The sequence below is a fragment of the Oncorhynchus keta genome, chromosome 29 (genome assembly GCF_023373465.1).
Source record: "Oncorhynchus keta strain PuntledgeMale-10-30-2019 chromosome 29, Oket_V2, whole genome shotgun sequence".
NCBI classification, from domain to species: domain Eukaryota; kingdom Metazoa; phylum Chordata; class Actinopteri; order Salmoniformes; family Salmonidae; genus Oncorhynchus; species Oncorhynchus keta.
This window is the reverse complement of record NC_068449.1, coordinates 38,309,920-38,337,471: the sequence shown is the minus strand read 5'-3', so window position 1 is coordinate 38,337,471 and position 27,552 is coordinate 38,309,920. Positions and strand designations below refer to the sequence as shown.

Here is a 27,552-nt window from a genome sequence, read left to right as displayed (position 1 = left end):
GCCATCTTTACAGTTAAAGTTGTGTTAGATGTGACCACTATTGTCTTATCATATACCTTTATCCTCATACAAACACACACGTGCGCCGGCGCGGGCGGGAATGCACAGACTCACGCACACGTGCACACAGAGTCTCCAGCCCTACCTTTCCTCCCCTTCTCCTGTCTCTCATCGCTTGTCCTCTCCTTTCTCTGCCTCTCCTCTCCTCTCTTCTCCTCACTTCTGCTCTCCATTCTTCTCCAGCTCTCCTCACTTCCCTTCTCATCTCCTTTCCAGCTCCTCTCTTTTCCTCTTCTCTCAAGCTCCTCTCTTCTCCTCTCCTCCTCTCCTCTCTACCACTCCTCCCCTCCTCCTCTGTACTTCATTCACTCCACATGCAGCTAATTCATCCCTCTGGTTAACCTACTTTCAAAGCAATTAAAATGCCCAAGGCACTCTTTCTCTCTCTCTCTCTATCCATCTCTTCTCCATCTCTCTCACTCTGTCTCCACCTCTCCTTCCATATCCCCATCTAATTCTATTTCAAACATGCTTTATTGGCATGGGGAGTAGGTTGAAATCTAAACGTTGTCAATTCAATACCCAGTACAGTACAATATGTAAATGATGCAAATGAACAGAACAACACAGCACACAAAACACAACACTTCGACATCTCAGTCACTCTCTCCATCCTTCTCTCTTTCTCTCTCACAACCTTTTTCAATTTGTCTATTTCTTCTCTTTCTTCATGCACTAGTCTCTCCCTCCCTCCCTCTTTCTATCTATCTCATTTTCCATCTTCCTCTCACCCCCCTCTCTCCTTGTTCTTCCATCTCTCCCTTCCCCTCCCCTCTCCCCTCTCCCTTCTCCTCCCCTCTACCCTCTCCCTTCCCCTCCCCTCTCTCTCCCTCTCTCGTTCTCTCCAGTGTAATAGATGAAACAGGAGGAGGACATTAGGGACAAGTGAGGCGCTGATACACTGTCTAACTATCAAAGGGGACATCAGTGGGAACTTTTTATTAAATTACCTCCAATTTGTATGGACGAGCCGCACATTATAGCCTGTATAGGTCCGTACACACGCACGCACACTACACACGCACGCACACACACACGCACGCACGCACGCACGCACGCACACACACACACACACACACACACACACACACACACACACACACACACACACAAAAATAAAAGCACTACTATGCAGCATTGTAGCAGGTGAGAGAGAGAACTTACACCTACTCCTTTACTATCCTGAGAGGGTCAATAAACGGGCTGATCTAACAAGGCTTGTGCTCATCTCTGAAACGGAATGGAGAACAGGAGAAGATGCAGTAACAGTTGCTGAGCCACGCTCCCATACCCGTACCAGGAACTTTACCAGAGGGCAAGTACATACTCTAAGTCCAAACATGCTCATCTCTTCCCCATACCCATTCTCCACTAAACGTACACACTGAATGTGGTTGGCTGCTGAGGGATAATACATCTGTTGCCTTAGTTGGAATTGTAGTTGAGTCTCTCTCTCTCTCACACACACACAGCTGAGATTGCATTGCATTGCATTGGTAAACAGTGTCTGATGAGTCCCTGATTTGATAAGAGTGTTGATAGGGGATTACAGTGTTTGCAGCTGTCCACTGACACACACTGATTCACCACTATTAAAATCACCGGTCAATCAATGGGCCTCATAGGCCTGGGCTGCAGGTGGCTGCACTGGACTAAGTTAAACAGCCAATCACACACACACAAACACATGGAGGCTGGTGGGAGGAGTTATAGGAGGATGGGTTCATTGTAATGGCTGGAATGAAACAAATGAAACGGAGTCAAACATGTGTTTGATGTGGTTGATAACATTCCATTGATTCCATTCCAGCCATTACAATGAGCCCGTCCTCCTATAACTCCTCCCACCAGCCTCCTGTGGTACATACACACACACATGGGTATACATGCACACACACAATAACTATATTTTCAAGTTCTTGCCATTCTTGGTCTGATGTATAAAGATGCTGATACTGCAGTGTACAGGTCAACGATCCAGAGGCTTGTCCAGCGGTGTGATGGCCACCATCTATCTCATCCTTAATGTGAAGAAAACGGAGGATGGCGTTTGTCCCCAAACCTGTCGGCCACTTGTGTGTGGTTGTCCACAATGTCAACATAGCACAGGTTAGTTCAGAGAGACTCATACAAGTACATGAATGCACATATGGACAATGTGCTTGGCGGGAATCTCCAAGTAGAGAGTGTCTGCTGCAGAGTCCAACAATGCCTCTATTTCCTACGTAGACTCTGAGTTTTCGGAGGTGACAAGAAAGTGACGCTCCTGATCTCCCATACGGCCATAGAGAGTATCCTGAGATGTGGCGTCACAATCTGGTTTGGCAGTTTATCAGTTCAACTAAAATCTCAAATGTCCTGCCCAAACCCACTGGCTCCATGTCATCTATAAGTCTTTGCTAGGTAAAGCCCCGTCTTATCTCAGCTCACTGGTCACCATAGCAACACCCACCCGTAGCACCCGCTCCAGCAGGTATATTTCACTGGTCATCCCAAAGCCAACACCGCCTATGGCTGCCTTTCCTTCCAGTTCTCTGCTGCCAATGACTGGAATGAATTGCAACAATCACTGAAGCTGGAGACTTATATCTCCCTCACTAACTTTAAGCATCAGCTGTCAGAGCAGCTTACTGTACCTGTACACAGCCCATCTGTAAATAGCCAACCCATCTCCCTCATCCCCATTTTGTTATTTATTTTTGCTCTTTTGCATCCCAGTATCCCTACTTGCACATCATCATCTGCACATCTATCACTCCAGTGTTAATGCTAAATTGCAATTATTTCACCACTATAGCCTATTTATTGCCTTACCTCCCTAATCTTACTACATTTACACACACTGTATATAGATTTTGTTTATTCCATTTGTTTATTCCATGTGTCTCAACTGGCCTTCCTGGTTAAATAAAGGTGAAATAAAATAAAATAAAGTATCAGGACTCCCCTCAGGCAGATGCTATAGGGTCCCTCCTCACATCAGTCAGACACTATAGGGTCCCTCCTCCCTTCAGGCAGATACTATAGGGTCCCTCCTCCTTTCAGGCAGACGTTATAGGGTCCCTCCTCACATCAGACAGACGCTATAGGGTCCCTCCTCCCTTCAGGCAGATGCTATAGGGTCCCTCCTCCCTTCAGGCAGATACTATAGGGTCCCTCCTCCCTTCAGGCAGATGCTATAGGGTCCCTCCTCCCTTCAGGCAGATACTATAGGGTCCCTCCTCCCATCAGGCAGATGCTATAGGGTCCCTCCTCCCTTCAGGCAGATGCTATAAGGTACCCCCTCCCTTCAGGCAGATACTATAGGGTCCCTCCTCCCATCAGGCAGATGCTATAAGGTACCCCCTCCCTTCAGGCAGATACTATAGGGTCCCTCCTCCCATCAGGCAGACGCAATAGGGTCCCTCCTCCTTTCAGGCAGATGCTATAGGGTCCCTCCTCCCATCAGGCAGACGCTATAGGGTCCCTCCTCCCTTCAGGCAGACGCTATAGGGTCCCTCCTCCCCTCAGACAGACTCTATAGGGTCCCTATGTGTAAGCTGAACAGTTATAAGCACTCTTTCATTCCCATGTCCATCAAATACCTGAATGACAATAAGTAAAGCTGAGCTGTGTTAGTTCGCCACAGACTAAATGTAAGGTAATGTGCAATATGTATTATCTATGTAGCTGTGTGAGAAGTAACGTGTATGTGGGTAAAGTGCTATATTATGTTGAATGTGTAATGTATACAGCAGTACAGTGTGTCAAAGATAATTTTCCGATTAAGTTTATCCTATCCTATACACACACACACACATACAGTGGGGCAAAAAAGTATTTAGTCAGCCACCAATTGTGCAAGTTCTCCCACTTAAAAAGATGAGAGAGGCCTGTAATTTTCATCATAGGTACACTTCAACTATGACAGACAAAATGTGAAGAAAAAAAATCCAGAAAATCACATTGTAGGATTTTTTATGAATTCATTTGCAAATGATGGTGCTCCCAAGGGGCACAGCGGTCTGAGGCCCTGCATTTCAGTGCTAGAGGCTCCACTACATACCCTGGTTTGATTCCAGGCTGTATCACAACCAGCCGTGATTGGGAGTCACATAGGGCGGCGCACAATTGGCCCAGCGTCGTCCGGGTTAGGGTTTGTAAATAAGAATTTGTTCTTAATTGACATGCCAAGTTAAAAAAATGAACTTTTCTGTTTTCTCAATTAAATTAATTTCAGCATTGAAAAAAAGTGCAAGTTGAATTTCTTCCACCTGAGCGTGTCAGAGACCACTATAATGATACATCAAATGCGTTTGATGAGTCATTTTGTCTTCTTCTAATGCCTCTTTAGGGGAAAGTAATCCAAAAGTAACAAATTACCTAAATTTGGGTCATCCAAAAATTACGTTACTGATTACAATTTTGGACAGGTAATTAGTAACTGTAATGGATTACATTTAGAAAGTAACCTACCCAAACCTGTCTCTGACTTGGGGTCAGACTCACTCAAATGGAACAAACTTAAACTTGTGCCTAATGCTGAAATGAATGTCATTAAGAAAGCAGAAAGGTGTCATCATGATTTTTTTCCGCAAACATCTTTTCTAAATTTAAAAGTCATCCAGAAGTAATCATCAAGTTTTTCAAAAGTATTGGTAATCTAATGACAATATTTTAGCTGGTAACTGTTTACAGTTTCAAAAAATAGTAATCAGATTACATGTAACTAATTACATGTTACCAGTTACTCCCCAACTCTGTACACACACACATATCCAGATGTCACAGGGATCATTACTGTTATGTAGTAGTGACTGTGTTATAAGAACATTCCCGTTTATGTAACCAACGAGAACACACGGGGACATCGTTGGCACCTTTACCGGTACACAGCTTTCATGCCCACTGAACAGGTTTCAGGACGTTGGTTGCTACCAAAACAACGTGTGTTGTCGTACAAAACAATCAATAACACCAGTCTATTTCAACAGGAAGTTTCTCCCTGTCAACACACACATCTCTTACCATAGCACATATAGATAGGTACAGTGAAAGCTCAAGACAAAAGTTGTAATACCATTAAGAGAATGAGTACTACTAGGGTGTAGAAAAATAAATGCAGAGGAGTATGGAACGGCTCTCCCCTCTTTCTTTCTCTCTCTCTGTCTCATCCCTCGCTCCGCTGCTCCTCCTCTCCCCTAGGTGCCGTAGGTAGACTCCTAATGAAAGATCAAGGGCATTAGCTCAGCGGAAAGCTAAGTGGGTTACCTGCAGTTAGACGCTCCGACACAGAACATTAACTTTACTGCAGCCTCATTTGTAATGGAGGGGGAGAGAGACAGAGAGCAAGAGAGAGAGAAAGAGAAAGAGAGAGAGAAAGAGAGAGAGAGAGAGAGAGAGAGAGAGAGAGAGAGAGAGAGAGAGAGAGAGAGAGAGAGAGAGAGAGAGGGAATGGGAGTAACATAGGTTGGCATTTGCAGGTGCTTTGTCAGCAGTGGCTGCATGGAATGCCAGCTTCATTACCTTCTGTCTCCATGCAGTCACATTCCTCAACGTGATTCACACCATACACACCCACACACACAGGCACGTACAGACACACATGCACAGACACACAGATGCAAGCATCACACTCGCACACACACAAGCGCGCACACACAAACAGAAAAGCTTTCAGGGCCAGGCCATGGCAGCGAAAACAAACTGTAAACAAACATAGATATTGTATTGTGATGTTTTTAGGGCACAATGTGAAGACACCAACTGTCTTTTTACAACCTTAGGGGTACACTGGAGTCACAGCACGATGTATTCAGGCTTTTGTATGCAGGCTCTGCTCTAACACACCCAAAGTGAAGACCATGACACTTTGATTTATTGAAACAAAAGCCAGTACCTTCTTTAGCCCCCCAGGACCAGAGTTGCCCACCCCTGTTTTGCACTACAAGCCTCTTGTCTAGTTACAGTGACACAGTGCCAGTACTGAAGCATCCATTACACACCCTCCCTTCCCTCCCAGACTCCAGTCGGTGTCCTTACATGAAGTCATGGCACGTTCCTCAAGGCTGCCACCAAAGCCTTCAATCTTTTCTCAAATCCCCCTAGCCTGCAGCCCCATGCAAATCAAGCCCTCTTCCCACAGATAGGGAGACTTGCAAATGTATTCAAACACAGGCAGCCTAATACTGGGGCTTTCATGTAATGCTGCTGTATTTGTGTCTGAGTTACAGGGACCCTGGGACGCATTAGGGGGACGGGCACGGATTTGTCAGGTTATTATCTGGTGTCTGCGGATTGGGGTGTGTATGTGTTTCTATCTGAGGGGGGTTATTGATTCGTTGATGTAATGAACACCTCCATTTCTATGCTACCTTGGCAACAACGGGAGAAAGCAGTGGGGTGATTCCCGTGTGGGTTCTCAGTAGTGAAGGATTGTGGGGTGTTGGCGTGAACAATGAAACATCTGGCATCACACACACACACACACACACACACACACACACACACACACACACACACACACACACACACACACACACACACACACACACACACACACACACACACACACACACACACACACACACACACACACACACACACACACACACACACTCGCGCGCGCGCACATAGGCACACGTATCCACTTAAAACCCCATCCTCATCTGTGTAGGGAGCAGCAATAAAGACGACATCTGAGATGATACTAACTCAAACCATAACATACCACTTTAATGTCAACATGGCATTTCAGGCAGGAGTTAGCAGTGATAGCTGAGCGTTTGAGTAATGTTCACCAGTTGTCACCTTTCCCCACCCTTCTCAGAAATGAGTGTTTTGTATCCATGACAACTGAGCAGAGCCAGGCCAAGCAGAGCACCAGGAAGAAAGTAAGACATAAGCCCAAATGATCGCCACCTCTTGTTTCTTTCCCCGTCATCAAAGTCAAGCAACACGTCATTAGCGATTGGACTGGTGTCAGGTAGCATGTCGGTGGCGGTGACCTGTGTCCAATCAAGCGTTCTCGGGAAGGACAGGGCCTATGGGATGACATCACCATGCAGGAAGTATTACACTGGTCGGCGGCTCGTCTGGAATACTGAAATCGCACCCTATTCAGTGTATAGTGCACTGCTTTTCACCAGAGCCTCATTTGGTTAGCCACATAGGGGTCTGGTCAAATGTAGTGCAGTACAAAGGGAATAGGGTGCGATTTTGGACACAGAGGTTGACTGTCAGAAAGTGGACAGATGATCACTTAACAAAAAAACATGAATGGCATATTCCAAATATTCTGTTTGCAGGTCTATTGTACTGCTAGGTTGCTATTGTAAAATAAAAATGAATTCTCAATGAGAAGTTTACTTGTTTAACATGAGCATTTATATCGATTTTTCCCACACAACACGTAAAAAGAGCACAACAGACAGAACAAACAGTCAAAACCAGGTTGGATGATAGGTCGGGCTACCATGGTGGAGAACCATGGTTGCATAAAAATGGAGGTTGGTAGAGGGTGTGGCGCATGGGTAAGAGAGGGAGAGAAAGTGAGAGAAAAGGAGAGAAAGTGTGCGAGAGGAAGAGAGTGAGAGAGAGAGAGAGAGAGAGAGAGAGAGAGAGAGAGAGAGAGAGAGAGAGAGAGAGAGAGAGAGAGAGAGAGAGAGAGAGATTTATAGTGGTCTATGATTAGGACTGTTGGTCTGTAATTAGTGTGTCCACAGTGTGCAGTGCAACACAAACAGGCTGTGACTTATGGGGCTGAAGAAAACATGTCACACAGTGTGAGAGGCCCACTGTGTCTCAAAACATGTGTACACAGAGAAGCATACTCTTGTTCTCCTCTTCCATCCCTGTCCTTTCCCTCTCTTCCTCTACAGGAACGGGTCCATAGCACACTGTGTGATACCCAGTGTATCAGACAATGAGTACATACCACCCCCTTCACCTCTTATCTCTCCCTTCCTCTTCTCCGCTCTTCCTCCTGTCCTTGTTCTTCTTTCCTCTTTCCATCTTCTCTTTCCACAGTCTGGGAAACTGACACTAAAATGTAGGACTGAAGGGTGGAAAACGCATAAAGGCACAGCCAATTGGCCAGTGTTACCTAGTGTTGATTGATGATGCAAGAGTTTTTCCGAGGAAGTGTTTTCATGACGCTGTTGTTTTGGGTTTATTTTATGTCTCTCGCTGTGTTTTTGCCATTATAACTGTAGAGTTTATCCAGGAGTTAAGTGAACTCTGTAAGTGTTAAATTAACAATCATTGGTGTAAAAGAACGGCAGTGTCAAAAACCAGACTTGAACCAAAAGTACAACTATCATATTTCCCATCATTCTCTATTGCAGGTAGATTTTTTTAAATTGTTTGTTTCAAAATCTGTTTTGATTGATTAATTAATCTTATGCTACTCAAATATAATTAACATACATTCTTCTGTTACTTGGACTTATTGCACCCTTGTTACATCCAGTTTAGATGCTTTAGGTAGTCTAAAATCTTAGCCTTCCCAACCCTGGTAGACAATCATGAATGCAGGTGAATAAAAATGTTGGATATCCCAACTCTGGTTGGATTTCAATAGGAATTACACATCACTTTGCAAGCCAGCATGTGACTTGCAGGCCTCATGTGGCCTGTAAAATCATTAATTTCAGGCCACTTTATAGGGGTAAACTAGGCCCTCAAAATAAGGCCTAAACAGTGATTTAGAAAGTATTCAGACAATACATCAGAATGACAAAGTGAAAACAATTTTAGCAAATGTATCACAAAGAAGTAAACATAAATACCTTATTTACATAAGTATTCAGACCCTTTGCTATGGGACTCGAAATTGAGCTCAGGTGCATCCTGTTTAAATGTATCATCCTTGAGATGTTTCAACAACTTGATTGTAGTCCACCTGTGGTAAATTCAATTGATTGGACATGAATTGGAAAAGGTCCCACAGTTGATAGTGCGTGTCAGAGCAAAAACCAAGCCATAAGGTCAAAGGAATGGTCCGTAGTGCTCTGAGACAGGATTGTGTCGAGGCACAGATCTGGGGAAGGATACCAAAACATTCCTGCAGCATTGAAGGTCCCCAAGAACACAGTGGCATCAATCATTCTTAAATGGAAGAAGTTTGGAACCACCAAGACTCTTCCCTAGAGCTGCCTGCTTAGCCAAACTGAGCAATCAGAGGAGAAGGGCCTTGGTCTAGGAGGTGACTCTGACAGAGCTCCAGAGTTCCTCTGTGGAGATGGGAGAACCTTCCAGAAGGACAACCATCTCTGCAGCACTCCACCAATCAAGCCTTCAGGCCAGACGGAAGCCACTCCTCAGCAAAAGGCACATCAGAGCCCGATTGGAGTTTGCCAAAAGGCACCTAAAGAACTCTCAGACCTGATGAAACCAAGATTGAATTATTTGGCCTGAATACCAAGCTTCACGTCTGAAGGAAACCTGGCACCTTCCCTAAAGTGAAGCATGATGTTGGCAGCGACATGCTGTGGGGTTGTTTTTCAGCGGCAGAGACTGGGGGACTAGTCAGGATCGAGGGAAAGAGTAACAGAGCAAAGTACAGAGAGATCCTTGATAAAAGCCTGCTCCAGAGTGCTCAGGACCTCAAATTGGGCCGAAGGTTCACCTTCCAACAGGACAATGACCATAAGCACAGAGCCAAACAATTATATAAACTCAGCAAAAAAAGAAACATCACATTTTCCGGACCCTGTCTTTCAAAGATAATTTGTAAAAATCTAAATAACTTCACAGATCTTCATTGTAAAGAGTTTAAACACTGATTCCCATGCTTGTTCAATGAACCATACACAATTCATTAACATGCACCAGTGGAACGGTCGTCAAGGCACTAACAGCTTACAGACGGTAGGCAATTAAGGTCACAGTTATGAAAACTTAGGACACTAAAGAGGCCTTTCTACTGACTACTGGAAAAAAAACGAAAGAAAGATGCCCAGGGTCCCCGCTCATCTGCGTGAACATGCCTTAGGTGTGCTGCAAGGAGGCATGAGGACTATAGATGTGTCCAGGGCAATAATTTGCAATGTCTGTACTGTGAGATGCCTAAGACAGTGCTACAGGGAGACGGGACAGACAGCTGATCGTCCTCGCAGTGGCAGACCACATGTAACAACACCTGCACAGGATCGGTACAGCCGAACATCACAACTATGGGACAAGTACAGGATGGCAACAACAACTGCCCGAGTTACACCAGGAACGCACAATACCTCCATCAGTGCTCAGACTGTCCGCAATAAGCTGAGAGAGGCTGAACTGAGGGCTTGTTGGCCTGTTGTAAGGCAGGTCCTCACCAGACATCACTGTCGCTGGACCAGCCAGGACTGGCAAAAAGTGCTCGCGGTTTTGTCTCACCTGGGGTGATGGTCAGATTTGCATTTATCGTCGAAGGAATGTGCGTTACACCGAGGCCTGTACTCTGGAGCGGGATCAATATGGAGGTGGAGGGTCCGTCATGGTCTGGGGCGGTGTGTCACAGCATCATCGGACTGAGCTTGTTGTCATTGCAGGCAATCTCAACGCTGTGCGTTACAGGGAAGACATCCTCCTCCCTCATGTAGTACCCTTCCTGCAGGCTCATCCTGACCCTCCAGCATGACAATGCCACCAGCCATACTGCATGCTGTTACATGCAAGACAAGAATGTCAGTGTTCTGCCATGGCCAGCGAAAAGCCCGGATCTCAATCCCATTGAGCACGTAATAATAATAATAATAATAATATATGCCATTTAGCAGACGCTTTTACGACTTGTCAGTCATGTGTGACGTATGGGTGGTCCCGGAACCCACTACCCTGGCGTTACAAGCGCCATGCTCTACCAACTGAGCTACAGAAGGACCACGTCTGGGACCTGTTGGATCGGAGGGTGAGGGCAAGGGCCATTCCCCCCAGAAATGTCTGGAAACTTGCAGGTGCCTTGGTGGAAGTGGGGTAACATGTCACAGCAAGAACTGGCAAATCTGGTGCAGTCCATGAGGTGGAGATGCACTGCAGTATTTAGTGCAGCTGGTGGCCACACCAGATACTGACTTTTAGTTTTGATTTTGACCCCCCTTTGTTCAGGGACACATTATTCAATTTCTGTTTGTCACATGTCTGTAGAACTTCTTCAGTTTATGTCTCAGTTGTTGAATTTTGTTATGTTCATACAAATATTTACACATGTTAATTTTGCTGGAAATAAACACAGTTGAGAGTGACAGGACTTTTTTTGTTGTTGCTGAGTTTATATATAAATTGCTCTGCCCCACCTGTCCTGACCACCACTGACTGTATTTATTGTATCGCCTTAAATAATGTATCTTAATGATATCATATTTGCGTAGGCTCACACTTGGTGAACGCCATAGGACTGGAAATGAATAAATGCAACATCCATGTAAACTTAGCAAAAAAAGAAATGTCCTCTCATTGTTAACTGCGTTTATTTTCAGCAAACCTAACATGTGTAAAGATTTGTATGAACATATGTCACTAACAAATACAGTCATGGGTGGCATCTCCAATTCAATCAAAAGGCAAAGCACACTGGGAATTATGCAAATAATCATGCTTTACAATGTCAATTTAACACTGAAAAGTGTGAAGCCGCATAGACACTGGAACAGTGAAGAAACATGATCACAAGAGTAACTTTTTGCAATGCGGTTTTCTTTTATTGCAACTGGAAGACAATACAACACAGAAACTTTATGTTAGCTTTTTGTTTTCTTCGGAAAAACAAAACCATTTTTTTTTAAACAAACATACTTTCGTCATAGTAATGGACAAGGTGATATTTACATGAATTGATGAAGTAGTTGGTCTTTGGCAATGTGAATACACGTCAAGGAAATACAGAGCGCACCTACGGAGGTCGTTCTCCATATTAACAGATCAGCTGTAAGGTCATGCCATCAAGACTACATGGTTCAAAAACAGGACACAGAAATGATCGGTAGCATGTTTTTACAGAACACCTGCCTGTTATTTACATAGAAACTACATGGTGACTTTTTGGTATTTTGTTTCTTTGTTACCAATAATAGTGGTATAACAAAATTGCTGGCAGTCGTTTCAGCGATTAGCAGAACTACGGATCCTTCGAGACCAAATAGTAGCCGATTCTATTGGAATTTGTGCCATAAGTGCCATAAGGTACCATGCAGTTTCCATGATTACAAGGTGAAGTGTACTACAAATAACTTGAAACTGACGATCCACTGCTCTTTATTCTCCTCCTCCTCCTCAGAAAACCCCTCCTAAACAATAAACTGAAAAATGGCAGTTGAACAGACAGAAACCAAACAAAATATCAACAAAAAACACGATGAAACAAGGAAACACTTTTTTTTGACTCATCAATATATCATTATTTGCCAGGCTAATTTTGACAGTTCATTAATAATAATTCATATTCAATATTTTGAGAACACGTCGTCCTCCTCCGACATTGTGGCACCTGAAGGATTGTGATTGGAGGACGAGTTATCGAGTGACTGTTACCGTCCAAGGAAGGCAGTATTCCTCAAAGGATAACTTAACAAACAATGGGAATAAATCATATCATATATTTATCAGTTGAAGATACATTGATTGACACACGAAAGCAGTCTAGTCGACAGAAGCTCATCACCTCATCTTAATCCAGGGCAAATAAGGGCTCCTTCAAATGATACCTTATTTCCCATATAGCGCTCTACTTTTGACCAGAGCCACATTGGGTTAGTTAGCTCTGGGTTAGCTCTGGTCAAGAGTCGTGCACTATGAGATATTGGGTGTTATATTCAACTAATAAATGAAAATCATCCCAATGAGCAATGATCGGTAGCACAAAAAAAATCCAAGTAATGTGGTAAGTTTCAACAAAAATCAGTAGCACATAACGCAGAAAGGGTATCTGATAGAAATGCTACAGCTCACTGGTCATTTTTTGTCTTGACATACAGATCAAATATGTGTGTCCTCTATTTCAGGTAGATAAGGAATTATTACAGGCTTTGGCACTGAACTTAGACAATATCTTTATTTTAATATCTTAGTGCAATCTGGCGAGATAATGTGAAAATATGCACTATAGAGTTTGTATTTATCTTGCCATCGTACTGTGTCATTTACTTTGTGTTACTTTCATGTGCAACGAGTCTATGGTAGCCTGCCTAATAATACTGACAACAAGACCTGAAGAGTTGCTAGAGTAGAAATGGCAAAAACACAGCGAGGGACACAAAATAAACCCAAAACAACAACAACGTAAAAACACTTACTCGGTTAAACTCGTGTGTCATTGAAAAATGGAAGACCCTGAAATATCAAAGACGGCTAAAACCTTAGAAAAGAAAGAGGTGATGGAAGAACAGGCACAGAGAAGGGGGGGGGGGGACGACAGAAGACTGACACTCACTACCTAACCTCTCTTTTATCACATGGGCTCCAACATTCAGCCATCAGGGAGAACCCATCAGACACAGTGGTCACTATACGGCCATGCTGGAGAGGACAGAGGTACGCTGAAAGTTTGGTGCTTTCAGTCCACAAATAACTGATCTTCATGCCAAGAAGTTTTTAAAATGTTGTCTTTTCTAGCATGGCCATCTAGCGACTACGTACAAACACTGGGACATTCTGGTTTTGTCAACTATGGATGAAGGGAGTTGCTATCTAGCCCTGTATCCACGGGTGGAGCGAGTTATCCTCATATTGCAGAAAGAGATTTGCCCCACATACCGTCTTTTTGTCCCTGAACAAGATGTTATTACTGTATTTTTTCAAAGCCCACTGTTAAAACAAAGATGAGTAAGGACGACAGGAAACAAATCATCAAGTCAAAAAGAAAAAGACAAAACAACAGGGAAGGATTCCACACCTATGGGCGCAGAACCTCGAGGCAGAACCTTTTTGTTCGCTAGGATACTTATATGAAAATAATTCATGCTTCATGCTAAATACATTATTTACCTAACATGAACTTTGTCTGAATAGAAAACAGTTTTTTCTCTTTTTCTTTACAGAACCCATGCAACACGATTTGGAAAAATCCTGCTGGCTACATTGCTTCAAAAGAAAATCAAAATCTAGTTTAACTTTTTATACAGTGTTATCCTGACTGGATGAAATTGCTTTATTACGTCATGAGAGTGGGTAAGTAAACACACACAAAAAACCCCCCCACAAAAATTAACAACTCCACAGTCATATCATTATTCTTCTCACACAAAATATAATTGGCAGGTTCCATAGCATCATTTCCTTTCCAACCAATGAAGGTATTCAGGTGTTTGTGCCACAGGAAAAATATCACTACATCATGTCACTGGATTATAACTCAATGATTCACGTTGATTGCTTTAATAAAAGGACACAGGCAGTTTTGAGGTTATCTTGACATATTGTCAGTTATTTCCCTCTCCGATAAGTGCTTGCTAGACTATTAGCTTATGGCTTTTAGCGAACTAAATTAGTTTACATTTAGAGAACACCCTGTCAAAAAACGAAGCCTTTCCTACATCTAACTTGTACCAGTGTCCTTCATCCCACTACAGTCCTACAGTCAACCATTAAGGTGAAAACATAACTGTCCCCTCCGCATTGGCACGCTAGCTAGCGCTGGTGGCTAAATGTGATTAGCGGTCAGAAAGACAGTTAGCTAAGGAAGTGCTACCATCATCACTGGGCTGACCAAGAGTTTCTCTTTGGCACTGTCCCAACACTGACACACATAAACTGACTACCTAGTGTTACTTCTATGAGCTTGGCTACGCTACTGATGAGTGTCTCTTCTATGGGGTTGGCTAGGCTAATAGTCACAAAGGTAACAATTTCCCAGAATTTCATGGAACATTTTTTCTGTGGCAGCTTCCTTGCACACAGACAAGACAGAGCTGGCAAACTTGGTTTTATATATGTATTTTTTTATAGCCGCCTTTTTAGCACCGGAAGTTCCAAGGCAAATTAGAATGCCATTGTTTTTGAAAGTTTTGTACCCAACACAGGGGATAGTTTGCCAAACAATGTGTATCTGTGGCACTCCTATCCATGTCAGCATATACCTGTGTTACTTCAGTGGAATAGTTAACTAATATAAACATTGCTTTAGCCAGTATAGCATGTGGATTTGTGCTTGGTTATTGTGAAGTTTATGTATATGGTCACATCCTAACTGAAATATGTAGCCCATAGACACCAATGGTTAAGATCTGAACATGAATACTAACTTTATTTCATTTGAATGATGTATATCACTGTAAAAACAAAATAGTTTGTGATAAGCACCTCATAATAACGTTTTACCTGTAAATTCTACTGAAGTAACAAGTTATGAGCTTGTAGAAATGTACTTAGTGTTAGCTGCATCTGATGAGACTGTAAAGGGCAATAGCTGCAGATTGGGCACATTTTGACATGAACAAGGTGATCTCCTATTCACACATCCAAGCCAATCCATGATGGGGCAGTTTTTCAAAAAGCTATTTTTTTTCTCTCGCTCACTTTACTTTCAGCCAACGGAAACCTGCGAACTTAGCTGAATATCAGAAAAAGGTTCATCTATGGCTTTAATCTCCTTTAAACAAATAAAAAATAATTAAAAAAAATGTAAAGAAAAGAAAATCAACCCTATAAACAGTAACTTTAAATACAGGAAAACAAAGTGATTGTTTTTTTATATTGCCACAAATCATTCAGAATTCACCTGATATCCTGAAAAAAAGAAAGCATACATTTCTATATTAAAAGTGATGTTTTGTATTTCCGTTCTCTCTCGCTCTCCTTTTTTTTCTTTGAAAATCTTCACTCTCTCAGCTAAGTCTCTCTTTCAAGTCTCATGGGTCAGTTTTTCGTGGGTTCTTTCTGCTCTTTCTGGCCCTTGGCGGTTCTGTTAGTGATATTGTTCAAGCAGGCGCGGACGCCCGCCAGGTGGAGCAGCGAACCCGCTGCCTCCTTCATCTCCTCGTCATCGCTCTCCGGCGGCTTTTCCGTGCGCCGTTTTTTCAGCGGGAGCGTATCACTAGCCACACCCATCCGCTGCTTGGCTTTCAGGAAGTGATGCCGCTTCTTGTTGTGCTGCTGGCTGGAAAGGGCGGAGTCTATCGTGTCTATGGGCCAATCGCGTGGCTCTTCTTTCTTGATCTCCAGCTGAATCTTGTTCTTGTCATCTTCATCATCCTCGTCGTCGAAGTCTGAATCGTTGGCGACATCCCGGGCGACGGGGCCGTTGCTGCGGAGACTGGAGTCGCTAGTGTAGTCGCTGCCGTCATCCGATTGGTTGGTGCTGTAAGTGTGGTCCTCCTTGGGGTCGCTGCTGACCAACGGGGAGTCGCAGGCGGGATGGCTGATGCTATGCTTCCGACAGCCTCCGGACAGCACAGATCTGGAGAGAGACAGAGACAGAGATGAAACGCACATAAATACATGCACACAGTATGTACACACACATACACTGAAGCCGACCGTAGACATGACAGATACACTGATGTCAACATTAGACACACTTCACAGCTCCCTGCGTTTGACTTACGTTGGTAGCATGTTTACACACACACACACACACACACACACACACACACACACACACACACACACACACACACACACACACACACACACACACACACACACACACACACACACACACACACACACGCTTCAGTGAGTACATCAGACACACAGAGCAATGCTAGCTGTGACCACTAATCAGCGAGTCATCAGCTAATTCAATTAGACTGGGCTCATCTCCGAGTGGCCACTTCAGAGACCGGAGTACAGAGCTAAAGAGCTAACGCTACGTGGATGATTATTCTAATGGATTTTACCCTACACTCTGCCATCAGGTAGATGTGGGAATCGTGTAATGCAAAGTCACTCTATTTGCTATGCATTTTTGGAACAGCTGTGAATTCAAAATAAAAACCTGTGACAAATCAATCACCGTCTCGGGATTTAATGACGTAACATTCGATTTGAGTCGATTCACTTTAATTCAATTCAATTCAAACGGTGTAGCTGGCTGATAGCACTACATATCCTACATTGGTGATCATCATAATGTCATGTCACCTTGTTGATGTCATAACAACTTTATGAAGTGTTATAACGATTGTATGAGTACTGTGTGCTAGTGCGCCGAGGGGGGTTAACAGGGAAGGGGTGTCATTAGTTATTATAAAACTTATCATACTATTTGTTATTGAGGCTATTCCGTTCTTTCCTATAAAAGGATGTGAATGAACTAAAACTTCAACAAAAGTGAACGATCCCTTGAAGCTTTTCCATCCTCCTATAGCTACTACAGCCCAACCAGCTAAGTTAAGTCAAAGATGTTCCCTCCGTCACTCTGCATCATGTCATGCAGCTTCCCAACTAACTCTGGCAAGTGTGCATGTCGTTAAAAGCCCAGCTCGGAGTGTCTCCGTCCATCCTGGCTGCACTGTGCATTTAAACCTCATGAATTATAGGAGGAGCACAGCAGTCTAAGACAAATCCTACCTATTATTCATGTTAGTCAGTCACTCACTCACCCTCTCTCTCTCTCTCTCTGCTCTGACTGAGTGTGTTCGTCTGTGTGCCCGTGTGAGAGACACAAAGAACGGATGGGTGAAAGGCACATGTTTATGTGTGGATTCTGCCTCTCTGTGTGTTTATACGACGTCAAACTACAGTTTTCCAAATCAAATTGTATCGGTCACATACACATATTTAACAGATGCTATTGCGGGTGTAGCAAAATGCTGAGCTATAATGTTATCGTTTGTGTGCAGCTGTCAGTTGTGTCCCTACCTACCACTTATCCCAGAATACAGTTTGATCTATAACACCGAGCGAGACAGAGCTCAGCTGGAATCACTGTGTTTCCACGTGAGGCTGTCACCGCCTCAGGCCAGAACATTCCGTGTGTCAGAGTGTATAATAGCATATGAGCATGTGTGTGTCCTGTCTGAACATGCAGCTTTCACCCCTCCTAAATGTCTGTCCCTAACGCTTCCATGCCATCCCTTGCATGACTGTGTGTGTGTGTGTGACTGTTTGCACAGACCTGTGTGAGTGTGTGTGCATATATGTGTGTCTCTCTCTATGGCAGGTATACCAACCTGACTGCGGCTGTCCTGCTCTCTAAGGGGTTGATGGGCAGTGGTCGTATTCCTGGGTAAAGGCCCTGACTCATCATCCTGGCTCCGTTCCGGATCACTCCCTGAGGGACTAAAGATAAAGGGGAGAGAGAGGAGAGAGAGGAGAGAGAGGAGAGAGAGGAGAGAGAGGGTCAGTAACACACACACATAAACACATGCAGTGGATTGGGAAATTATTCAGACCCCTTGACTTTTTTCACATTTTGTTATGTTACAGCCTTATTCTAAAATCTACCAACAATACCCTATAATGATGAAGCGAAAACAGGTTTTTAGACAAATAAATAAAGGACCAACCATCTCTGCAGCGCTCCACCGATCGGGCCTTAATGGTAGAGTGGCCAGACGGAAGCCACTTGCCAAAAGGCACCTAAAGACTCAAACAAGATTCTCTGGTCTGATGAAACCGAAATGTAAATCTTTGGCCTGAATGCCAAGCGTCACGTCTGGAGGAAACCTGGCACCATCCCTACGGTGAATCATGGTGGTGGCAACATCATGCTGTGGGGATGTTTTTCATCGGCAGAGACTGTGAGAGTAGTCAGGATTAAGGGGAAAGATGAATGGAGCAAAGTACAGAGAGATCCTTGATGAAAACCTGCTCCAGAGAGCGCTCAGGACCTCACACTGGGGCACACAGCCAAGATAACGCAGGAGTGGCTTCAGGACAAGGCTCTGAATGTCCTTGAGTGGCCTAGCCAGAGCCCGGAATTGAACCCAATTGAACATCGCTGGAGCGACCTAAAAATAGTTGTGCAGTGACGCTCCCCATCCAATCTGACAGAGCTCGAGAGGATCTGCAAAGAGGAAGGGGAAAAAGTCCCCAAATACAGGTGTGCCAAGCTTGTAGTGTCATACCCAAGAATACTTGAGGCTGTAATCGCTGCCAAAGGTGCTTCAACAAAGTACTGAGTAAAGTGTGTGAATACTTAAGTAAATATAATATTTCAGTTTTTTTATTTTTGCAAAAAATTCTAAAAACCTGTTTTTGCTTTGTCATTATGGGGTATTGTGTGTAGATTGATGAGTGGGAAAAACTATTTTAATACATTTTATATTAAGGCTGTAAAGTAACAAGATGCAGAAAAAGTCAAGGGGTCTGAATACTTTCCAAATGCAGTGTACGTATGAGCTGGTTAAAGACGTCATGTACCAAATACCTGGGGGTGGTGATTGACGATAAGCTGCAGTGGAAGGAGAACACCTCTGTGGTTTAAAAAAAAAAAAGGCTCAACAAAAGCTACTCCTTTTAAGGAAGCTCAGATCCTTTGATGTCTGCTGAAAAAAATGCTCCAACGGGTAACATCACTGAGGTGGATGCAAACAGGCTAGACTAAATCAACAAGAAGGCTGGATCTCCCATCGGCACCCACCAGGACAAACTAGACCCTGTCCTGGATAAGCGGACCTCGGGAGTATAGAAGCCAACACTAGCCAACCCCTCCACAGTATCAGCCTGGAGCATCGCAGTGCGATAGCAGACAGATTTATTTTACCCAGATCCAAAACAGAACGTTTATGCAGATCCTTTATACCATGTGCTATGAGGCTTTTAAACACAAACACTTCGTTTTTAAATCAAATCAAATGTTATTGGTCACATACACATGGCTAGCAGACGTTAATGCGAGTGTAGCGAAAAGCTTGTGCTTCTAGTTTCCGACAGTGCAGTAATATCTAACAAGTAATCTAACAATTCCCCGACAACTACCTAATATACACAAATCTAAAGGGGTGAATGAGAATATGTACATATAAATATATGGATGAGGGATGGCCCGAGCAGCATAGGCAAGGTGTAATAGATGGTATAAAATACAGTATATACATAGGGTATGAGTAATGTAAGATATGTAAACATTATTAAAGTGGAATTATTTAAAGTGGCATTGTTCCATTTATTTAAGTGACCAGTGATTGGGTCACAATGTAGCCAGCAGCCTCTCTGAGATAGTGATGGCTGATTAGCAGTCTGATGATGGCCTTGAGATGGAAGCTGTTTTTCAGTCTCTCAGTCCCAGCTTTGATGCACCTGTACTGACCTCGCCTTCTGGATGATAGCGGTGTGAACAGGCAGTGGCTCGGGTGGTTGTTGTCCTTGATGATCTTTTTGGCCTTCCTGTGACATTGGGTGCTGTAGGTGTCATGGAGGGCAGGTAATTTGCCTCCGGTGATGCGTTGTGCAGACCGCACTACCCTCTGGAGAGCCTTCTGGTTGAGGTCGGTGCAGTTGCCGTACCAGGCTGTGATACAGCCCAACTCTCAATTGTGCATCTGTAAAAGTATGTTAGGGTTTTGGGTGACAAGCCAACATTTCTTCAGCTTCCTGAGGTTGAAGAGGCGCTGTTGCGCCTTCTTCACCACACTGTCTGTGTGGGTGGACCATTTCAGTTTGTCTGTGATGTGTACGCCAAGGGACTTAAAACCTTCCACCTTCTCCACTGCTGTCCCTTCGATGTGGATAGGGGGGTTGCTCCCTCTGCTGTTTCCTGAAGTCCACAATCATCTCCTCTGGTCGTAATGTTTTACATTTGAACATCTTGGCCATGTTCTGTTATAATCTCCACCCGGCACAGCCAGAAGAGGACTGGCCACCCCACATAGCCTGGTTCCTCTCTAGGTTTCTTCCTAGGTTTTGGCCTATCTAGGGAGTTTTTCCTAGCCACTGTGCTTCTACACCTGCATTGCTTGCTGTTTGGGGTTTTAGGCTGGGTTTCTGTACAGCACTTTGAGATATCAGCTGATGTACGAAGGGCTATATAAATAAATTTGATTTGAATTGATTTTGACTTTGTTTTGTTGACGTTGAGTGAGAGGTTGTTTTCCTGACACCACACTCCGAGTCGCCTCACCTCCTCCCTGTAGGCTGTCTCGTCGTTGTTGGTAATCAAGCCCACTACTGTTGTGTCGTCTGAAAACTTGATGATTGAGTTGGAGGCATGCATGGCCACGCAGTCATGGGTGAAAAGGGAGTACAGGAGGGTCTGAGCACACACCCTTGTGGGGCCCCAGTGTTTAGGGTCAGTGAAGTGATGATGTTGTTTCCTACCTTCACCACCTGGGGACGGCCCGTCAGAAAGTCCAGGACCCAATTGCACAGGGCAAGGTTAAGACCCAGGGCCTCCAGCTTGATGATGAGCTTGGAGTGTACTATGGTGTTGGATGCTGAGCTGTAGTCAATGAACAGCATTTTTAGGTTTAGGTAGCCTTGTTATCAAATTTGCTTTGATAAAATCCCCAGCTACAATAAATGCAGTGTCGGGATATATGGTTTCCAGTTTCCAGAGTCCAGTGGAGTTCCTCGAGGGCCGCCGTGGTGTCTGCTTGAGGGGGAATGTACATAGCTGTGACGATAACAATTCTCTTGGGAGGTATTATGGCCAGCATTTGATTGTAAGGAATTCTAGGTTGGGTGAGCAGAAGGGCTTGAGTTTCTGTATGTTGTTATGATTACACCATGAGTCGTTAATCATAAAGCATACACACCTGCCCTTCCTTTTCCCAGAGAGGTGTTTATCTCTGTCAACGCAATGCATGGAGAAGTCCGGTGGCTGAACCTATTCCGACAACATATCCCAAGAGAGCCATGTTTCCGTGAAACAGAGAATGTTAAGATCTCTGATGTCTCTCTGGAAGGCAACCCTTGCTCGAAATTCGTCTACCTTGTTGTCAAGAGACTGGACATTGGCGAGTAGTACACTCGGGAGCAGTGGGCGATGTGCACGTCTACTACGGAGCCTGACCAGGATGCCACTCCTTCTGCAGCGCCGTTGTTTTGAGTTGGCTTCTGAGATCCATTGTCCTGGGTGGTGGTCCAAACAGGATCCACTTCGGGAAAGTCATATTCCTGGTCGTAATGTTGGTACATTGACGTCACTCTTATATCCAATAGTTCTTCCTTGCTGTATGTAATAAGACTTAAGATTTCCTGGGTTAGCCATTTTTTAGATGATGATGATGCTGCTTTTAGTGTCTGTGTGTCCTTGTTGTGATTTTTTATGGTGTATTTATTGTAATGTATGTATTGGCTGGTGCAATAAAAAATAAAAAATCCCCTCTGTTGGATTAATAAAGTACTCTTATTGTATGATACAGTTCACACATAGAAACTCCAAATGACAAATAAACCAAGCAGATTGCAGATCATGTGAACGAAAAGAAACAAAATGTCATCATCAACAGAGGGAAGGAGGGATATGGATGATAGGAAAGAGAGGGAGGAAAGAAAATGATTCACTGCAAAGCAGCCAACTCGGATATCCAGACAATCCAGGCCCAGACAATGCTATACCATGACCGTGCAGCATGACCATGACCGTGGCAGAGCTGTAGTGCTGCAGTCTACCCTGCACATATTGGCCAGCAGCGACGTGAGATCGAATCCCACCCAAGACATTTTCTGACTTTCTCCCAACTACATCGACACCCCTGTATCTACCTACCGTCGATAGTGTCTGAATAAAAGAGAAAATCCAAAGGAGGACAACTCTACTACACATTGTACTGTAGCTCAGAGCGAAACGTACAGGGAAACATGCACACTCGATTCTCCTTGGCCCAGGCCCTCCCTCCATCTATAGAAGGCTTTATTAAGTTTGGTCAGAGACGGAGACGGCTTGTAAACACACAGAACACCATGGAGAGAGAGAGAGAGAGAGAGAGAAAGAGAGAGACAGATTGTAAACAGAGAGAAGAAGGATGTGGGACAGTGCGTTTCTTTCTTTCCCAGGCACTTTCCAATAACCACATAGTCAACCCAGTGGAAAGATATGACTGGACAACAAACTAAAAGAGAGAAAAAGAGGAAGGACTGCTGAACAGTGGCTATCTAGCACATTCCCTCTTACACTGCTTCAATTAGTTAGTCCTGAGTAAGACCCCTGTCAAGACTCCTCAAAACACACATGCGCACACAGAGCCCGACAGAATGCTATTGAAAGATGAAAGGGGGGGGTTCAATTGACAGTTAAACCATCATGACCGAGTCGGGTCAATCGCGTCTCAGCAAATCACAGTCCTCAATGTCTGGGTTATTTGGACTCCATTCACCTCTGTCGTAACGCGTTACATTTAAGAGCCATGTTGGTCAACAGATCCAGATCTCTGCGGGTATTCCTCTATGAACCAGACACTTTATGGATTAGATGAGATTATAATCTTTGGATTATTATCTTTTGTTTTGAATGATATTTGAGTACAATAGAGAGGGCACAGTGATGACGAGGCAGACGGCGAAATTGGGGACAGCTAGGGCATTGACAGGCACACCTGCCACTCTCTGACGGACGGTTGGCCAGCGACACGACAGCGTTGGCGTACGTGAGACACAACCTCCCCGCAATGGGGAAAAAGAAAGATGGAGGGATGAACTAATCTAAAGCAGATGGCAGACTGTAGAGAGAGAGAAACAAAATTAAAGCGCGAGAGAGGGGGAAGAAAAGAGGGGGGGAGGGGGGGGGGGATATTATCAGTTTAGAATCATGCTCACCTTCCTGCCCATTAAGCAAGCAAGTCAGAATTGTTGTCTTGGCAACCCCCTCTCCCCAAACTGCCATGACAACCGTAGACAACTATGGTTGCTATAGTGACCATTGCTAAGCTAGCTAACCAACCAGAAGAAGGCTAAATAGAACAGCTGGGTTGAAAATGCCCTCTTTTCTCTTTTATCTCCCACCACTCGAAAAGAGAAGGGCACAAGGGGTGCCCTCAGACGACAGGGGGCACCCTGACCCCAACCCTCAACACACACACACACACACACACACACACACACACACACACACACACACACACACACACACAGCCCATCTATCGTCGTGATAGGATGTGAAGTGACAGAGAGACGCGGAGAGGGATGGGCATTAGTGTGGTTGGGCTAGCAGGGTGAAAGGCTAGTGGGAGATCTCCTTTGTAGTTCCATTGTAGCTGGGTCCATGTTACACAATGGGGCAGTCCATTCACACACTGATGGGCCAAAGACCTTAATAGAGAAAGTATCTAAGCTCGAGAGCATCTAAGCTCGGATACAAGAATGACTGGAATGCCACAGTTGATAGGAAATGGTGCTATAAAGTAGCGTCAAATCGAATGGTATAGAGTAGTATCAAGTCATATAGTTTCAAAGAGTATCAGACCTGTTTTATGGATATTACTGAGTGTCTGTGTGCATACATTGTCTAGGCTTCTAGAACTTAACCTCTCAACAACTCAATCTGTTTCTACATCTCCTACATCCAGCACTCTCGTGCACCCATCTCAATTTCTCACTCCATCTCTAATCATCTCTCTCTGTGTCCCAACTGGCACCCTGTTCCCTATATAGTGCACTACTTTTGACCAAAGATCCATGGGCCCTCGTCAAAAGTCATGTGCCAAATAGGGAATCGGTTGCGATTTGGGAGACCGTCTTTGTGTTATGCCTGCAGTCGGCTCTCTACTTCCATTCTGATGGTGGATGGATTTCCTTATGTGGGTAAACACTGAAGCTCTCAGTGAGGCCAGATGTCAAAGGCCAATCTGAGACCAAGGGACATTGGCAGACAGCTCCTAACCATATCCATACACACTCACTGGAATGGAATACTGCTCTGAACTTTGACCTCACGATCAATGCAGCGCACTTGATTCTTCCCCTCCATGACAGACAGAAGAGTGTAGAAATAGAGCTGGTAGACTGGACAATCCTGACAGGTCTAACTGACTGACTAACATATGTTACGGACTCTTACCACTAGGGGGAGAGCCTGGTTATAGGGTCATCTTAGCCTCGATCTGTGATGGAGGGTCATTTCACCTTCAGTGCTATTGAGATATGGTGGGAGATGCTTTATATGACTGGTTACTGTGGTTACACCCGACAACCCTCAGTTCACACCATAGACTTCAATGTAACATACATTGACCTTCAGCTTTCGCGTCCATCCTCTATACAAGACTGGAGCTTCCACCAGCACGGGAATACTCTATTTTATCTAACCTTTGTATTCCTATTTTGACCAAGTAAATACATTCTATTTACAAGAAAATAATGGACTTGCAGGAGAGAGGAACGGTATATTCATAATTGTACATTTGACTGTTGTCTGAGTACAGTAATGTCAATGCACTGACCTATAGACCGTCATCGTGAGGACCTGGGCCTCATTCACGTCAAGAATACCCCGACAACGACCAGTACAACAACAGAATCCAGAAGCGTCCCACACTCTTTCACGGACCTTTAGGGTAGGCAGTAGAGGAGGCACCTTCCCTAGTAGCTAACACAATACAGTCAATACAGACTCGCCTAGTGCCTTACACCCAGAAATCGCAGATTATTCATAGAAACAAACTGCTGACTGGCCTTGTATTGAAAAGCCCTGTCTCTGTCCTTTAGAATGTCTCTATCTATTGGTATGGAGGAGAGAGAGACAAGGAGAGGAAAAAGGAGAGGAGCTGGTCCAGGCAGGGGAGTGCTGTGGGTCTTTGTGTCAACACAATAACCTGGATGGAGTGAGAGAGTAAATACAGAGAGAGGGACGGAGGAGTTTGTAAACTGTGGTCTATGCTACGCTCCAGTTGGTCTTTACATTAAGGGAGGACGTTTTTTTTTTACTCACAAAGACAAGCATTGGCAAAGACAGACAGACAGACAGACAGACAGACAGACAGACAGACAGACAGACAGACAGACAGACAGACAGACAGACAGACAGACAGACACTTTCATAGGAAGAAAATTGACTTCCTAGGTAACGACACTATCAAGAGAGTCACAAACACAACTATGTAAAGCAAACAAACGCTCACGTGCACAGAATGCATAGACAGACACATTAACCATTAGAACCATTTCCTGCAGTCAAGTGACCAAATCTCCAACTAGAGGCCTCATGGGTGGAATGTTATTCATATTTTTCACAATTAATAAACGTTTTTATTTTTTTATCCCAATTTCACTGCAACTCCCGTACGGACTCAGGAAAGGCGAAGGCCAAGAGCCTCTGTCCTCTGAAACACAACCCAGCCAAGCCCGCGCTGCTTCAAGACACAATGCCCACTAAACCCAGAAGCCAGCCGCACTAATGTGTCAAGAGGAAACACCGTACACCTGGCGACCATGCCGGCGTGCACTGCGCCCAGCCCGCCACAGGAGTCGCTGGTGCGCGATGGGACAAGGACAACCAGGATGACAAACCCTCCCGTAACCAGGATGGCGCTGAGCACCGGCCCATGGGTCTCCCGGTCGCGGACTCGAACCCAGAATCTCTAGTGGCACAGCCTAAGACCACTGCGCCACTCGGGATGGCCCCGGGGTTTCTATGTCAAACGGTTTTCTTATATTTCAGTCTTCTGTGATATGTGTAAAGTGTAATATTTGGATGCAAACTCAAAATGTAATACATTTCAACTCTATAACTGACATGGTACAGGTGTCCTATTTTTTAAGCCCATAACCATGTGTGTGAGGTGTATACTTTTGTTTCAAAGTAGATTTGTTTAAGACTACCAAGAAACACTCTGTGACCCTGGTTTACCCCACCGCAGTAACTGTAACTCTTTAGCCCCACTGTAATGCAAAATCATTTCTATATACAGGAGCACTGATTGTGGCCATGTATAGTGTGAAAGAATAGACATTAATAAAGAAAGATGTTGTCTGGAAGCCTGTTAAGTTATTTCATCTTAGTACATCACACAAAAGCACTTCCTTGAAGAACACAGCGACTCTCTGGAGTACACACACACACACACACACACACACACACACACACACACACACACACACACACACACACACACACACACACACACACACACACACACACACACACACACACACACACACACACACACACACACACACACACACACACACACACACACACACACACACACACACACACACACACACACACACACACACACACACACACACACACACACACACACACAAACAAACAGCTTTAATATCACATTTCAATGCTCGGGCCGATTAGGACGAGAAACATGATGATTCTTTCATGGTTACCGAGTGAACATCACAAATACAAAATTAACAGAATAGTCTTTTATTTATTGGAGGTTTGACGAAATGTATCATTCCTTCTCCAATTCCCCTGATCCTTACTTTAGGTAAGGCTTCTGAAGAGGAGTGCTCAAGCTCTTTTTCCAAACCAACACATGGTGAATTTGGGGGACAGTCAAAGTGGGACTCGAACCTGCAATCTTTCTATACCAAAGCCATTGTAGCCATTTAGAGGTCCACACACACACACACACACACACACGCACGCACACACACACACACACACACACACACACACACACACACACACACACACACACACACACACACACACACACACACACACACACACACACACACACACACACCCTCTCT

The 27,552-nt window shown here is 44.3% G+C and overlaps 1 protein-coding gene across 4 annotated transcripts in view; it reads right to left on the bottom strand.

The window, feature by feature from the left end:
* Positions 1–11,697: 11,697 nt before the first annotated feature.
* foxn3 (forkhead box N3) overlaps positions 11,698–27,552 on the bottom strand; it is a 110,767-nt gene continuing 94,912 nt past the window's right edge. For all 4 annotated transcript variants that reach the window (XM_052486550.1, XM_052486551.1, XM_052486552.1 and 1 more), the window contains exons 5-6: positions 18,132–18,240; positions 11,698–16,414 (exon numbers count right to left, since the gene is read on the bottom strand). In XM_052486550.1, coding sequence (XP_052342510.1) covers positions 15,874–16,414; positions 18,132–18,240 — 650 coding nt within the window. In that variant the 3' untranslated portion in view covers positions 11,698–15,873. The remainder of the gene's footprint in view (positions 16,415–18,131; positions 18,241–27,552) is intronic.